At 39.2% G+C, this 16,424-nt stretch overlaps 1 protein-coding gene across 1 annotated transcript in view; it reads left to right on the top strand.

Moving 5' to 3' along the window:
• LOC308096099 (uncharacterized protein) overlaps nucleotides 1-14,690 on the top strand; it is a 108,559-nt gene extending 93,869 nt beyond the window's left edge. Inside the window, exons 9-13 of the mRNA XM_080443389.1 lie at nucleotides 12,277-12,443; nucleotides 12,532-12,749; nucleotides 13,148-13,331; nucleotides 13,644-13,795; nucleotides 14,493-14,690. Of these exons, the coding sequence (XP_080299515.1) occupies nucleotides 12,277-12,443; nucleotides 12,532-12,749; nucleotides 13,148-13,331; nucleotides 13,644-13,795; nucleotides 14,493-14,643 (872 nt within the window). The 3' untranslated portion in view covers nucleotides 14,644-14,690. The remainder of the gene's footprint in view (nucleotides 1-12,276; nucleotides 12,444-12,531; nucleotides 12,750-13,147; nucleotides 13,332-13,643; nucleotides 13,796-14,492) is intronic.
• Nucleotides 14,691-16,424: the final 1,734 nt, after the last annotated feature.

Raw genomic sequence — 16,424 nt, 5'->3', positions numbered from 1 at the left:
TTTGCAAATAGTACAGTGGTACGATTTTACAATGATTGCTAAAAGTGGTGGAAAAAGTACTCAAATTCTTTACTTAAGTAAAAGTACCAATACTGCAATATAAAAATACTCTGTTACAAGTAAAAGTCCAGAATTAAAAATGTACTTGAGTAAAAGTACAAAAGTATTGGCATCAAAATGTACTTAAAGTACCTAAAGTAAAAGTACTAAATATTTGAAAATAGCAGATCTACAAGCTTGTAGATCGGCTATTTTCGAATAGCCTAGGTATAAAATAGGGCTAAAATGGTTAATATATGTTCTAGGCCTCCTGAATAGGTTACCAGTCACTGTAAAATCTGTTAAAAGTTACTTTAACTCTGACAGTGTTCACATGGAACCACATACGGGTCCATTTGGTTCCACATTGACTCTCGCAAGGACCAAATCATGTGATCTTTTTAAAATGCCCTATATAAACAGTGGTTCTCAAAGTGGGGTCCGGGGACCCCCAGGGGTCCTTGGGGGTGTTACAGGGGGGTCCCTACTCCGCCAGTAATACAAAATGTAACCACTTAATCCATATTTTCTACGTTGGCTATTCAAACATAGCAGATACATGCTTGCTTGTACATCTGCTATTTTGGAACATTTTGTAAAAATCTTGAAAGTATTGGGAAATGTTGATTTTTCGGACACAAATCTTCTCTTATGGGGGTCCCTTGGCACAGCATAATATTTCAGATGGGGGTCTGTGGCCAAATACATTAATTTGGGGGTCCTTGACATGAATAAGTTTGAGAGCCACTGCTCTATAAACAGCAGGCCTCTTTGAGCCGTTATTAAACTCATAGCTGCAGTTTTCCTTACAAATACAATGTATCCATGTTTAAAAATGTATTTAAAATGATGTGTCATTTTTTTATTTGAGCTAAAAAGCATTATTTTACACTTTGGCTATTCAAAAATAGCAGATCTACAAGCTCATAGCGCGGCACTCGTGCCGCGCTACGAGCTTGTAGATCTGCTATTTTTGAAAAATCGTGAAAATGTGTGCAAATCTTTGAATACTGTATATATTGTTTAAAGCAAACATTTTTTACTCTATTCTTTGCTGCTGGGGGGTCCCTGGAACAAAACATTTTGAGATGGGGGTCGGCGGCCAAATACACTCATTTTGGGGGTCCTTGACACGAAAAAGATTGAGCACCACTGATATAGAAAAATACGTTTTTTCAGAATACTGTTGGGAATTAGAAGACATTTGTAGAATCGGCTTCAGGTCTTAATGGGTTAATTTGTGTTGTTCAAATTAGGCTCGGCGTTCTACTTGTTTAAAATTATGTTTGCTACTTAACCCAGCATTATTGTGTTACTTTATACTGTATCTAACTCTAACTAATTTAGTACTTGTTGATGTTTGTCCTCTGTATGCAGTAACCCTATCTAACTATGAATAGGCCTACTGTTGATCACATAACCTCAGCCCACATAAATGATTATAAATGTTTACTGCTTTATGACAGCACAGCGTGGAGCAGTGGACTTTAACCCCTTTACCGGGAACGCATCTGTGTCATTTTCTTTGGCTATTACAAATATAGCAGATCTACAAGCTCATAGCACGGCATCAAGTGCCTCGCTTGTAGATCTGCAATTTTTAACTAAAATCTTTGCTTCTGGGGGATTCTACAAATGTCTTCTAAATCCTAACAGTTTTTTTGAAAAAAAAAACCTATGTTGCTATAATATCAGTGGTTCTCAAACCTTTTTCATGTTAAGGACCACCCAAAATTATATGTATTTGTCCCCCCCCCCATCTCAAAATGCATTGTTCCAGGGACCCCCAGAAGCAAAGATTTGAGTAAAAAAACGTATATATATTCAAAGATTTGCACACATTTTCACGATTCTTTCCCCAACAATAGCGCTATGAGCTTGTATATCTGCTATTTTTGAATAGCCAAAGAAATCTTACAATGACACAGATGCGTTCCGGTCTTAATGGGTTGATCATCTTTCAGTTTGTGAGTCAATATATAAGGTACACTATACAGTAGCTATATAATGGTGATGATGTACAGTATGCTTCCCTATACTTTTACTGTAGCAGTCAGTATACAGTAAATAGCAATATATCATAGACACTACATTACTGTATGCTACTGTATATGTATGTACCCTACAGCAGAATACAGCAATACGATTGCACTGTATACTGTGGGGCCTGCTATAGTAGTGTAGGTAGATAAATAACTAAATAAATTACAGCATGTGTTAAAGGAGTACACAGATGGTTGTAACATATAGGCCTACATTCCATACATTCCACAGTGCACTTGTGTGAATACATAAATACGTAAATAAGTGTTTGAGCTTGTTGAGTTGAGAACACATCCACTGTACTCACATAGTGTATGTACGTCTAACTCTATGATGTACGTACATTCACATGACAACACTTACATTCACTTGTGGTTTTATCTAGAAGGGTCACCAGTGGTGTAAAGTACTGTAACTAAGTACATTTACTCAAGTACTGTACTGTACTATTTTTACTTTATACTTTAGTATTTCTAATTTCTCAGAGGCAAATATTGTACTTTTACTCCACTACTATTATTTGAAAACTTTAGTTACCAGTTACTTATTAGATATAAATTATTAGATTATAAAACATACTTTAACCACTTCAGCCCTATTATATACATAGGACGTTTGAAAATAAAGCTATTTCAAAACGATTTTTATACATTTGAAAACTTGTGAAATGGGACATTCTGCATAATGAGTACTATAACTTTCTACTTTAAGTACATTTTTGTACCAATACCTTTTAACAGTAACTTTTACTCAAGTAAAATTTTAATTACGGACTTTTACTTCTAACAGAGTATATATACATTGCGGTATTGATACTTTTACTTAAGTAAAACATTTTGAGTACTTTTTCCACCACTGGGGGTCACAGTCTCAGAGATGTGTCCATGGGGGGGTCAGTGGGTCATGTTAATGACACACTGTCTCAGGTCCGAGTCCCAGGAATGGTCAGTGGGAGGCAGTGGTCTTCTTGTTCATGAGCCTCACTGGCACCGCCATGGAGATCAAACTGTTCCTGATAGACTACCACATGCAGGAAGGTACTGTAGGTAGTTACCAGATATAAAACATAATAAAACATAATAAAACAGTGTGCACCAACTCACCATGAGTGTGTTCTGCAGCACCACCTTAGTTATATGACAATCAAGTTAATATTAACTACTGATAAGGGACTCGTACCTTTGTTTATTGTAGAGGAGTCAGCAGTGTTTGTGAGTCTTTGTATGAATTTGCTCTTTAAGACTGAAGCACAGCAGTAGTCACAGGTATGACATACTCTTCTCCTAACATTTTGCTGTTGTAATTTTTACAAAAATTGGAAATGTCATAATGAGCTCAAGATTCAGATAGGCTTATTTAAATAAAATGTTTTTCTTCCCTGTCTCCCTGTTAGCTGTCTTACTGTCTGTCTCTCTTACACTGTCTCCCTGTTAGCTGTCCTACTGTCTGTCTTTCCTACACTGTCTCCCTGTTAGCTGTCCTACTGTCTGTCTTTCCTACACTGTCTCCCTGTTAGCTGTCCTACTGTCTGTCTCTATACACTGTCTCCCTGTTAGCTGTCCTACTGTCTGTCTCTCTACACTGTCTCCCTGTTAGCTGTCCTACTGTCTGTCTCTCTACACTGTCTCCCTGTTAGCTGTCCTACTGTCTGTCTCTCTTACACTGTCTCCCTGTTAGCTGTCCTACTGTCTGTCTCTCTACACTGTCTCCCTGTTAGCTGTCCTACTGTCTGTCTCTCTACACTGTCTCCCTGTTAGCTGTCCTACTGTCTGTCTCTCTTACACTGTCTCCTGTTAGCTGTCCTACTGTCTGTCTCTCCTACACTGTCTCTCTGTTAGCTGTCCTACTGTCTGTCTCTCCTACACTGTCTCCCTGTTAGCTGTCCTACTGTCTGTCTTTCCTACACTGTCTCCCTGTTAGCTGTCCTACTGTCTGTCTCTCCTACACTGTCTCCCTGTTAGCTGTCCTACTGTCTGTCTCTCCTACACTGTCTCCTGTTAGCTGTCCTACTGTCTGTCTCTCCTACACTGTCTCCTGTTAGCTGTCCTACTGTCTGTCTCTCTACACTGTCTCCTGTTAGCTGTCCTACTGTCTGTCTCTCTACACTGTCTCCTGTTAGCTGTCCTACTGTCTGTCTCTCCTACACTGTCTCCTGTTAGCTGTCCTACTGTCTGTCTCTCCTACACTGTCTCCCTCTCCTCGAGCAAGAGAGCAAAAATGAACTCCCTTTGCAGATTGTTCAAACCGATATTGCACAATGTACTGTATACATTATGACTTATTGCATGTTTTATATTATGTTGATGTTGCTATTTGCTGTTATAGTATTTATCGATGCTGTCCGGCAAAAACCTCATATCTCCGTATTTTAACTTTTTATGATTGTTCGTCATACTCCAGTGTAGTAGCAAAAAAAGACCAACCTACAATTCACAAACCACTTTGTGACATTTTGTTTAAATGTGTTTTTTCATTCAGGGACGGATTAACCCCCGCGCAAGCCCCTGGGCCGATCACCTTTTAGCCCCCAACCCGCACCCTCCCCCGTGTGTGTGCCACCCACAGCGGGGCAGTCAGGTGGGTGCAGCACGTAAACACACTGCCCGGGTTTTAACCACTTAAAACCCACATGGTTGAGTAGAGTCCCCCAGGGCTCTATACTAGTGTCTTTTCTATTTTCTGTCATTGTGGGGGGTGTGACGTGTTGTGAGCTTGTTGAACGGCTATTTTCTGCGAAAGCTTTCGCCACAAAGAGGATGCTGGGGTTTAAGTGGTTAAGGCATGTGTGGGTCAAGAAATCACTTGTAGACATGTTATCATACAGGATTTACAGTCTGTAAACTGAAGTACAGTATGTGCATGTAGTAACATTTAGCTGCTTGTGCCATTTGAGTGAGTGACACAAAATCCTACTTACCACAGCTGTAAATATAGAGAGTCAAGGGCCCCTGGGCCCCGGCCCCACTGACCCAATGGCTAATCCGTCCTTATTTCTGTCTTCCTCCTCTCTCTCTGTTGTTCTCAGGTGGTTAAAGTTCGCCATCTAGTGGACAATTTGTGGAATCTTGAACTGTAAAGGACAGGTATGTTTATTTACAACAGAATGATCAAACCAATGTAATGATGAGCATGTTGAAAAACACTGTACATATTCACTGTAAGTAAAAAGACTATAGACACATTTTGTGTGAATTTAAAGGGATAGTTCACCCCCAAAATTACTTTTTCTCTATCGATTACACACCCCATGGAGACTTGAATCCGGTAACTCAAAGTGTGAACTTTGAGTCTCCTACCGGAGACATTAGCATCTTTCCGCCGGTCATCAAATTATAGGCTTAGGAATGCGAGAAAAACAAAAATAAACCCATGAATTCAAGGCTTCATGTGGTGTGTAATTGATAGAAAATAAATAATTTTTGGGTGAACTATCCCTTTAAAGAGCTGAAAAGTTTTTTAGTATACACTTTTCCTTTCTTATGCTACATTTGGATGGTGTCTTAAATGTTTACAGATCCTCTCCATAAAAGCCTGATCAGTTAATGTGTGTATGTCCTATTTAATGTAATATTCTGCATACAGTACCAGTCTGTTAATCCAAAACAAATCCTGACATCCCTATGTTCGCCCTGTCATTATAGATGCAAACCGTCAAACATTTTCGAAAATAGCCGATCTACAATCTCACATGCAGAGCGTTGTGATGCGACACGCTGTGAGATTGTAGATCGGCTATTTTCGCCGCACGACACCATCGTATGACAAAATAAAATCAGATTAAAGACGTTAATGTGTATTAAATGATGTGCATAACTTCAACTAAAGCTTGTGCTCAGTCTCTTCACACCCAAAGCTTTAAGAGAATGAAGCTGAGATGTTGACACTCTCTGTTTGTACCAGGAATCAGCCATGGAGACACTTAAGGAACGTATGTTGGCAACTCTGAATCAGCTGGGAGACGAGGAGTTCAGGGAGTTCAAGGGGTATCTGGGAAATGCCTGGTGCTTTATGGGAAAGGAACAAGAACTCCCATGGATCCCAGTGCTCCCTCTGGAAAACGCTGACAGGAAGAAGACTGTTGATCTCATCATGCTGATGTACTCCAGAAAAGCACCTCAGAGTGACCAAGAGTTCATGTCGTTCAAGTGGTTTCTGCAACAGTCTGAAGACCTTGAGGGCGAAAAGCCGATCCCAAAGAACCTTCTGGAGAACGCTGACTGGGCAAAGACTGTTGATCTCATCTTTGTGATGTATTCCAGTAAAGTAGCTAAGATCGTAGTGAATGCTCTGAAGGCGATCGGCAGGAAGGATCTACAGGAGGGTCTTTTTGCGGAACTCGACGTATATGAGGTATGTGCACTGTCCAGAAAATGAACACAATGGTTGTTGTGTCTGAAAGCAGTCACTAGTCCAGTAAACACACTGATGTACACGAGCACAACTCTGCTTCACTGCTTCACTGTTTCATACACTTGCCAATGATTTAAGTTATAATACACAGCAACCCCCCCACCTCTCTCTCTCTCTCACACACACACACACACACACACACACACACACACACACACACACACACACACACACACACACACACACACACACACACACACACACACACACACACACACACACACACACACACACACACACACACCATTCATACATGCAGTGAGTGTTTAATCTATTTGGCTTTGTTTTCACAGACCTGTTGGTCTACTCTACATTTAAATACATTAAATTACTACTTAGAACCATGGAATGTACAAACTAATACCCAAAGCAATAAGAGAATGAAGCTGAGATTATCATTATCTGTTTATTCCAGAAATCAATCAATGTTCTTCAGAAGATCCACAAGGATGATACTGATACACTGGAGATGTTCCCAGGCATACTCAAAGGTAGGTGAAAATGTTATACTATTAAAACAACATTTATTTATTTATTTTTTCAACGTAACAGAAACATATTTTGGGACATTCTTCACCCGTTAACATTACAAACGCAAGCAGTACCCACAAGCCACATTTAATATGTGGGAGATGTATGTATAGGCATATATAAAACTGCCCAAGATATATAATCAGAATTTGAAGTATCCATGACTACCATCAACAGGACCCAATGAGAAGAAAAGGAAAAGAAATCAAGAGGAGCTGAGAGATGACCCCGATGCTAGTACATCAACAATACCATATCACCCCGATTCTAGTACATCAACAATACCACATCACCCCGATTCTAGTACATCAACAATACCACATCACCCCGATGCTAGTACATCAACAATACCACATGACCCCGATGCTAGTACATCAACAACACCACATGACCCTGATGCTAGTACATCAAGAACACCACGAAAATGGCTCCCAGTCAGTAAAAGATGGAGGCCTCAGTTAGAGAAGCTTGTAAACATGGATGACAGTAAAGTTACAAAAGTTAAGAGTCTTGTGTTTGTGAAAGGTACAGAATTCCGCATAGGAGAGGGAAGTAATGGAGTTGAGGTCTACTTGGGGTTAAGAGATGATGGCACTGAAGTTGCAGTTAAGAGAATGTCTATAACCTGCGACCTGTACAACGTCCTGAAGAATGATGAACTATATCTACGTCTTCCAGAGCTTGATGATCCTTCGATTGTACGATATGTTGACTTTGTAGAGGATAAGGACTATGGGTACCTTGCTCTTCAGTTATGTGAATACTATGAGGGGCCGTTTAGGCCAAAAATAATGAAACACTTTCACACACGCTAACGAGACAGTCTTATACTTACTACTGAAATGCTTTTACATTCAATTTTGAGACACTTTCACACACACTGATGAGACACTCTTACATATACTACTGAAATGCTATACGTTCAGTATTGAAACACTTGCACACTCACTACTGAAACACTCTCACATACATACATACTTTGTAAATAGATGCACGTTCATATATGAAACTTTATACATACTCATCTGAACACTTACGCATACATATGAGAAACACATACACATACATATATACTTCTGTGCCATATACACATGCATACGAAATGCTTGCACGCATACAAGTTAAACATTTATACATTTATATCTGAAACACTCACACATACACATATGAAAAGGCTGCATGTATATCGCTGAACACTTGTACATTTACAACTGAATTTCTTGTATATTATTACAAACTAAAATGAAAACTTTAGATGCATGTGCAAGCCTTTCACATGTATTCATACGAGTATGTATAAATAAATTCAATAATATATATACACATAATTTCAGTGATATGTATAAGTGAGTTCAGTATAATGTATAAAAGAGTTTCACATGTATTCATACAAGTGATCTAAGTAGTATGTATAAATGATTTCAATAGTGTATATATACACCATTTTTAAAGCATGTACAGATCATTTCACATGTATTCATACAAGTAATATCAGTGATGTATATAAGTAATTTTGATAGTATATATAAATCATTACAATAGCATATAGATCATTTAACTATAATGTATATAATTTCACATGTATGCATACAAGAAATCTCAGTAGCATACGGAAGTGGTTTCAGTAACACCGGAAGACACAGGCAGGTGTGCGGGCACACCAGGAAGAAACTTCCAGAGAGAAGGAGAAGATAAGAAGGAGAAGACAAAGGCAGCATGGAGGGGAACGGAGACCCACTTTAATTAATTTGATATCGAATACTAATATATCACCTACGCAGCAGTGTAAGGTCCTTACACACTGGGGCGAATTCTTCATGCAAATAAAAACGTTTTTTTTCGCCTGTTTTTTAAAACCTTATAAAGTCAATGCAAGCTTCCACATCAAAGACGAAATTTCGCGGAGCGAAAATGTGTCTTTTATTTATTCGGACAGCAGTCATATTTTGTGGAAATGCTGGTGACTGCTACTCTGACCAATCAAAATGCATTTATGTAGGCCTATTCATTTTATTAAACAATCTAGTATAGGCCATCCCATTGGATGAGCGCACTGGTGCTCAAAATGGGGTCCGGGGAGTGGGGACCCCCAGGGGTGATGCGCGGGTCAGTTTTTTTTCAGAACCCGCCCCGCCACGGAGCACAAGTTCAACAAAACAATATATAAATCAACGGCCCGAGAGAGAGAGAGAGCGAGCGAGCGAGCGAGAGAGAGAGAGCGTGCGCGATCGAAAGAGAGAGAGAGAGAGAGAGAGAGAGAGAGAGAGAGAGAGAGAGAGAGAGAGACCCCCTCGCATCACTACCAGGGTCCTTGGGACTCGGGAGTGTTCTGGGGGTCCCCAGCAGTATAAACACTTTAACCATTACATATATAGCCTATATCAGCTATTTGAAAATATCCAATCTACAAGCTCACAATGCAATGCATTGTGAGCTTGTAGATCTGCTATTTTCAAAAATATTTGACAAATTGTGAAAAACACCATAAATATTATATGGTGGTCCCTGGCACTAACCTCGTGGTTGGACTGGACATGGATACAGTCAGTGGAGAAAAAAAAGTACTCACATTTTTACTTTAAGTATCAATACTGCAATGTAGAAATACTCTGTTACAAAGTAACAGTTAAGTATAAAGTCCGGAATAAAAAATGTACTTGAGTAGCCTACAAAAAATAAAATAGGCCTACCAAAAGTAGAAAGTAGGCTACTCATTATGCAGAATGTCCCATTTCACAAGTTTTCTGTATGACATATACAAATCTTTTGAAAATAGCAGATCTACAGATCTGTGAGCTTGTAGATCTGCTATTTTCAAATTGTCGAAATGTATGATGATACAGACTTGGGCTGGATATAGACCAATCGACAGTGTAAAGTAACTAAGTACATTTACTCAAGAACCGCCTGCCGCTCCAAGCCGCTCCGGCCGGGGCCGCGAACCATACGTTGCACAGACTGACACAAAGAGAACCATAAGTGCGTAGCTCTCCGATCAAAACTTCATAAAAATGTCTCGTAGGCTAATCCACACGAGTTTACTAGACTTTTGACCAATCAAAATGTATCTATGTATTAATTGTATTAAACACGCGTCGCTAGGCCATCCCATCCAACTCCTGTTGAAGATGCGCGCATCGGTGCTCACAGTGGGGTCCGGGGACCCCCCTGGGGGGTGATGCGTGGTCAGGTTTTTTTTTTCTTCATTTAGAGACAGACAGACAGAGACAGACAGACAGACAGACAGACAGACAGACAGACAGACAGACAGAGACCCGCCCGTCCCGCGCTGCCGCGCATCACTACCAGGGGGGTCCTTGGAAGTGTTCTGGGGGTCCCCAGCAGTTTAACCACTTCAACCCATATAGCCTATACATCAGCTATTTGGGGTCAGTGCGGACCCGTTCGGTGCCCCCCGGGACGGTTTTGTCAACGGGGGGTTTTGTGTTGCCCTCAGAATCTTTTTGGTGCCACTATAGCATTAATCTTTTATTTTTATTTATTGTATATCTGCTATTTTTGAATAGCCAACATATACAATATGGATAAAGGGTTGAAAATGTATTAAAACCTTTTGCTGGGGACCCCCTCAAGGACCACTGGTTGAGAACCACTGATTTAAAGGAAATGGCTGTAATGACAATGCAGGGGCAGTTCTATAACTTATCCATTAATTTAGATGAAATAGAGTAGAGCAGGGGGCTTCAACAGGGGGTCCTCAGAGTTACTACAGGGGGTCCGCCAAATCATTGTGTGATATGATTTTTTTTTTTTTACATTAACCACTTGAACCCTAGCAGCCGAAAATAGCATATCTACAAGCGTCACGTTTCAACTGCGCGGACGGTGTTACACGCAAACGTGTTACCTAAAGAATTCGGTCTGAGCATGCGCAAAATGGCGGCTCCCGTGGATTATTATTGATATTTGTATCGTCTTTCTAAGACCATTTCTAAGTGGATTTTATTGTTTATAAAGTAGGATAAAGTAGGACGTGGTCATGCAAAATGGTGGTGTCCCGTGGATTTGTAAAATATTCGCGGTAAAAAAATATTTTACCGCGAATTATTTATATATTTTTCTCTGTTGTCTGGAAGTTTCTTCCTGGTGTGCGCGCGCACCTGCCTGTGCCTTCCGGTGTTACTGAAACCACTTCCGTATGCTACTGAGATTTCTTGTATGCATACATGTGAAACTATATACATTATAGTTAAATGATCTATATGCTATTGTAATGATTTATATATACTATCAAAATTACTTATATACATCACTGATATTACTTGTATGAATACATGTGAAATGATCTGTACATGCTTTAAAAATGGTGTATATATACACTATTGAAATCATTTATACATACTACTTAGATCACTTGTATGAATACATGTGAAACTCTTTTATACATTATACTGAACTCACTTATACATATCACTGAAATTATGTGTATATATATTATTGAATTTATTTATACATACTCGTATGAATACATGTGAAAGGCTTGCACATGCATCTAAAGTTTTCATTTTAGTTTGTAATAATATACAAGAAATTCAGTTGTAAATGTACAAGTGTTCAGCGATATACATGCAGCCTTTTCATATGTGTATGTGTGAGTGTTTCAGATATAAATGTATAAATGTTTAACTTGTATGCGTGCAAGCATTTCGTATGCATGTGTATATGGCACAGAAGTATATATGTATGTGTATGTGTTTCTCATATGTATGCGTAAGTGTTCAGATGAGTATGTATAAAGTTTCATATATGAACGTGCATCTATTTACAAAGTATGTATGTATGTGAGAGTGTTTCAGTAGTGAGTGTGCAAGTGTTTCAATACTGAACGTATAGCATTTCAGTAGTATATGTAAGAGTGTCTCATCAGTGTGTGTGAAAGTGTCTCAAAATTGAATGTAAAAGCATTTCAGTAGTAAGTATAAGACTGTCTCGTTAGCGTGTGTGAAAGTGTTTCATTATTTTTGGCCTAAACGGCCCCTCATAGAATACACACTGGAAGAATACATCACTAAACTTCCAGAACAGGGGAGGAAACAGCTTGCAAAACAGGTTCTCAATAGCTTAAGAATTCTTCATTCTCAGGATAGTAAAATTCTCCACCGGGACATCAATCCTCAAAATGTCTTGATTGGTAAGAAAACGAGCAAATAATATCAGAATTATAAGAAACTGTGTTACATTTATTTTAATCTAAAACATGTTATTATATTTATCTACCAACTTTCCCCGCAGATATTCAAGGCAAGGCAAGATTGGCAGATTTTGGAATAAGCCGGCGAATAGACAAAGGAAAAACAACCTGTCACACAAGCGCTGCAGGAACAAAATGCTGGAAGGCAAAGGAGACTTTGGTTTTTGTTGGTGAACGTGTCAGATATAAAAGAAGCACTGATATCCAGGTGATTTTCTTTTATCTGTGTGAGAACAATCTAATGAATGAGAACAAGATACAAATGTTCTTACTCATTTTTCATGTTCATTCTTAAGGTGGCTGGGATGTTGATATATTACATCCTTTCTGGAGGACACCATCCTTTTGGCGACGGCATTAGATGTGAAGTCAACATTTCGGAAGACAAGTCCAAACTGGATCATGTTGATATGGTTGCTAAGGATCTGGTTGAGTGGATGATCCATGGAGAACCAGAGAGAAGACCTAAAGTGGAGCAATGCTTGGCTCATCCCTTCTTTTGGACAAACACATGGTACAAGTTTTTGTTCCACACATTCATTCATTCATTGATCTATAAACAGTATTTCAGCATATTATGGTAATCTGTTTGATCAGACAGTAAGGTACTCATATATAACCAATATGTTTGAAGAGAATCAGAATCTACTTTATTGTCACATTACTGGTTTATAGTTGAAAAGATGTAGCTTACGCAACATTAGTTTTTGTGTAAGCTACATCTTTTTTTCATTGGTACTTAGGTCCACATAGTGGCAGATATGTGCATGATTAGACATAATAATAACAATAAGAAGAAGAAACTACACAGTAAAATAAATCCACATCCAGGTCCACAGGGAAAGAAAAGTCTGCACAGAGGAACATATCCACTTGAAGAGTAGACTCATGTTTTCTCTATTTTCTTCCCAGGAGAGAGGAGTACTTGAGAAAGATTGGAAATGAAAAGGAAGTTGAGAAGTATCGAAAAGCTGGAGAGGACGAGAACAAGGCCAAGGATGAGGAGGAGAAGAAACTCATCAGGTCATTGAAGGTCCTCATCCCTGCATTAGACCAGTATGCTAAGAAGGGACAGTTCAACGCATGGAAACACAAGGTTAGTTTATTACTAATAATATGAGAAAACTGTATGACCACACTTTTACCTTTACCTTTTTGTATTCCTTCTGTTCTTTATTTCTCTTTAAATTGATTTTAATGCCTTTGTTTATGACATATACAAATAAGCCTTTTTAAAGTAATTAAAGCATAATTTCATGCTGACATGATCCATCTTTATGTTCTCAAGCCCATACTATGTGTGTTGCATTGTGTGTTTTTAAGTTGTACTGTGTGTTTTTAAGTTGTACTGTGTGTGTTTTTAAGTTGTACTGTGTGTTTTTAAGTTGTACTGTGTGTGTTTTTCCAGTTCCGAGAAGCCGAGGAGGAGACCAGGAAGTTGTTTGAGGTGATGGATGAACATAACATGAAGAAAGGCCCTGATGGGAAGAAGAAGAAGAAGTTCTACTCTGACAACTCATTTGGATTGCTGCGCTTCATACGCAACCTCCATGCACACTAGTAAGTTGAATTACATCAAAAGAAAGATAGGATAAGTCCCTTCCATTCATTTATGAATAAAGACATTTGGATTTTATTCTAAATGTGTGGAGCATTTCTCTGGGTGATGAAAACATATATAATTATAATAATCACTCACACACAAGCACAGAATTCACAGTACAGGCCATGACAGTCATCATGAGTGATGACTGTCAAATTGTGTCCAGGTGCTCAGAACATTAACATATAAAAATAATATACATTCTCTATTGCAGTGGTTCTTAAAGTGGGGTCTGGGAACCCCCAGGTTCCTAAATGTGTTAATATAGCATCAACATCTGTTTAACCATTAGTAGATCTGCTAATGGTTATAGCTATATCAAAGATTTTGATATTATTGAAACATTTTAACAACACAAATCTTGTATGGGGGTCCTTGGCACTAAATATTTTCACATGGGGGTCTGGGGCCAAATGGGGGTCCTTGACATGAAAATGTTTGAGAACCACTGCTCTATTGAATATAGTATATTAGGAGCCATGGAGTTGAAATAAATTATAATATTTAACTATTTATAAAAGCAGACATTTGACCATATGGCAGACATAGTGATTTGATTGTAATTTAATTTAATTGACTGTGATCTCAGTATAGTTGTGAATGTGGTCACAATCAGAAGTAGTGATTTGAATGAGCACTGCTTTGTGTTCACAGTGCAGAGAAAGCAGCTGGTATCAACCTGATGGAGATGTTTCCTGGTCTGTTTGGATACGTTTACAAGTTTGCCAAAGAACAAGACTGGAACTCCAGGCCCGCTCTGATGGAAATGTTTGAATTCTGTCCCAGATGTGCGTTCACTTCCTGAACGCAGTAGAAGATACAGTATCAGCACCAGTGCTGCATCCACAAGACATTGAGTCATGTTCCATTGTACCAGTGTAAGAATCAGGACTCAATGACTTAATGTGCCTTTTTTTAATCTCTCTCTCTCTCGCTCGCTCTCTCTCTATATATATAAGGGATGTCCCGATACATTTTTTTTCAGTACGAGTACTCAATTTTCAGTACTCGCCGTCGTCGCCGATACCGAGTACCGATATGAGTACTTTATGTTTTTTTTTTAGTAACCACTTATTTTACCCCCTTTTTCTCCAATTTCATTTCATTGTTATGCCTTGTACTTGTTATTTTAATAATAATTATTGTTAAAATTGCGTTAATAACTTTCTGTTTACTTGGTTAATAGTAGCTCTGGTCCACCTCACGTCTAAAATACACTTTTTGGCCAGAAAAGAAAGTATTTCACCGGAAGGAAAAATCTGGTCAATAGAACAATTAAAATACCAGATATGTAGAGCAGTGGTTCTCAAACTGTTACATGTCAAGGACCCCCAAATTGACACTTATTAACCCGCGGACCCCCATTTGAAAATATATGCCAGGGACCCCATAAGAGAAGAATATTACGGCTCTAGCAGCCAATTCCCAACCATTTTGATTTCAAGGACCCCCAGTTTGACATGCATTAGGGCTACGGACCCCCATTTAATGGCATTTTTATCTCATGGGACCCCAATTTATATTGTAAACTCCATGGTAATTTAACTCTGAGAGTGTACAACGGGTCCATTTGGTTCCATTTTTACACACTCAGAGTTACAGACCCATAAGGGTCCATTTGGTTCATAACTATCCATCATTTAGCTGGGGACCCCCTGGTACTCCCTCAAGCACCCCTGGGGGTCCCCGGACACCACTTTGAGGACCAATGCTGTACAGGGCACCAAATACATTTTTTCCTTCTGGTGAAATATTTTTTTTTTCTGGCCAAAAAGTGTATTTTAGACGTGAGGTGGGGGGCTCAGAGTGTCCCCACTAAGGAAAGAAGGCTTTCAACTCCACAAAACCGTCTTTGTTTTGGTCAGTAGCGAAAGTGTATTATTATAATTTTTTTACAAAAGACGAGCAGCCTGCGCTACCGCGGCTGTGAGGAGAAGGGAACGACAGTACCATATAAGGAGAACTCCTTCTAACGCTAATCAGCTGTCCTGTCCTCTTTCCCTGTATTAGCGCCGACTCATACTCCGAAAAAAGCAAATCTACAAGCTCACAACGGGTCGCGTCTGCGATGCGTTGTGAGCTTGTAGATCTGCTGTTTTCAGCGCGCGACACTGTCGTGCATAACGAGCATAAATGAGGCTTTTGTCAGACACGCTATGGAGCAGAGCTAGGTTAAGAGCATATTTCTGTAGAAGCAGAATCAAAAATATTTAAATAAGGCAAAATTATTCGGAGGAGAAGAGAGACAGTGTGTTTGTGGCTACTAGCTGCTGTACCATTCCATTCTGACCAGTGTTGCCAAATCCGTTTATTATAAGCGACTTTGGTATTGTTTTTCTGTAAAGTAGATTGTACATATTGAGGGGTCCTTCCTCTTGGCATGAAAATGTTTGAGAAAACATAAAACAATATTAGACATTAAAGTTTGACTGACCTGCCCTAGTTGCTTATTTTGGCCTTATTTTTATAGACCTGGCTGTTTGTTTCTCTCCAGCAGAATCTGGCAACACTGGCTACGGCTAATAATAACGCTAGCTCCGTCTGTGAATAACAGAGCCTGCTCCGGTCTCTGAGCGTGAACCATGC

Source organism: Gymnoscopelus braueri (genome assembly GCF_963280865.1).
Source record: "Gymnoscopelus braueri genome assembly, chromosome: 11".
Classification (NCBI taxonomy): domain Eukaryota; kingdom Metazoa; phylum Chordata; class Actinopteri; order Myctophiformes; family Myctophidae; genus Gymnoscopelus; species Gymnoscopelus braueri.
Note: the sequence above shows the minus strand (reverse complement) of the source record. Positions and strands in the feature narration are given on the sequence as shown.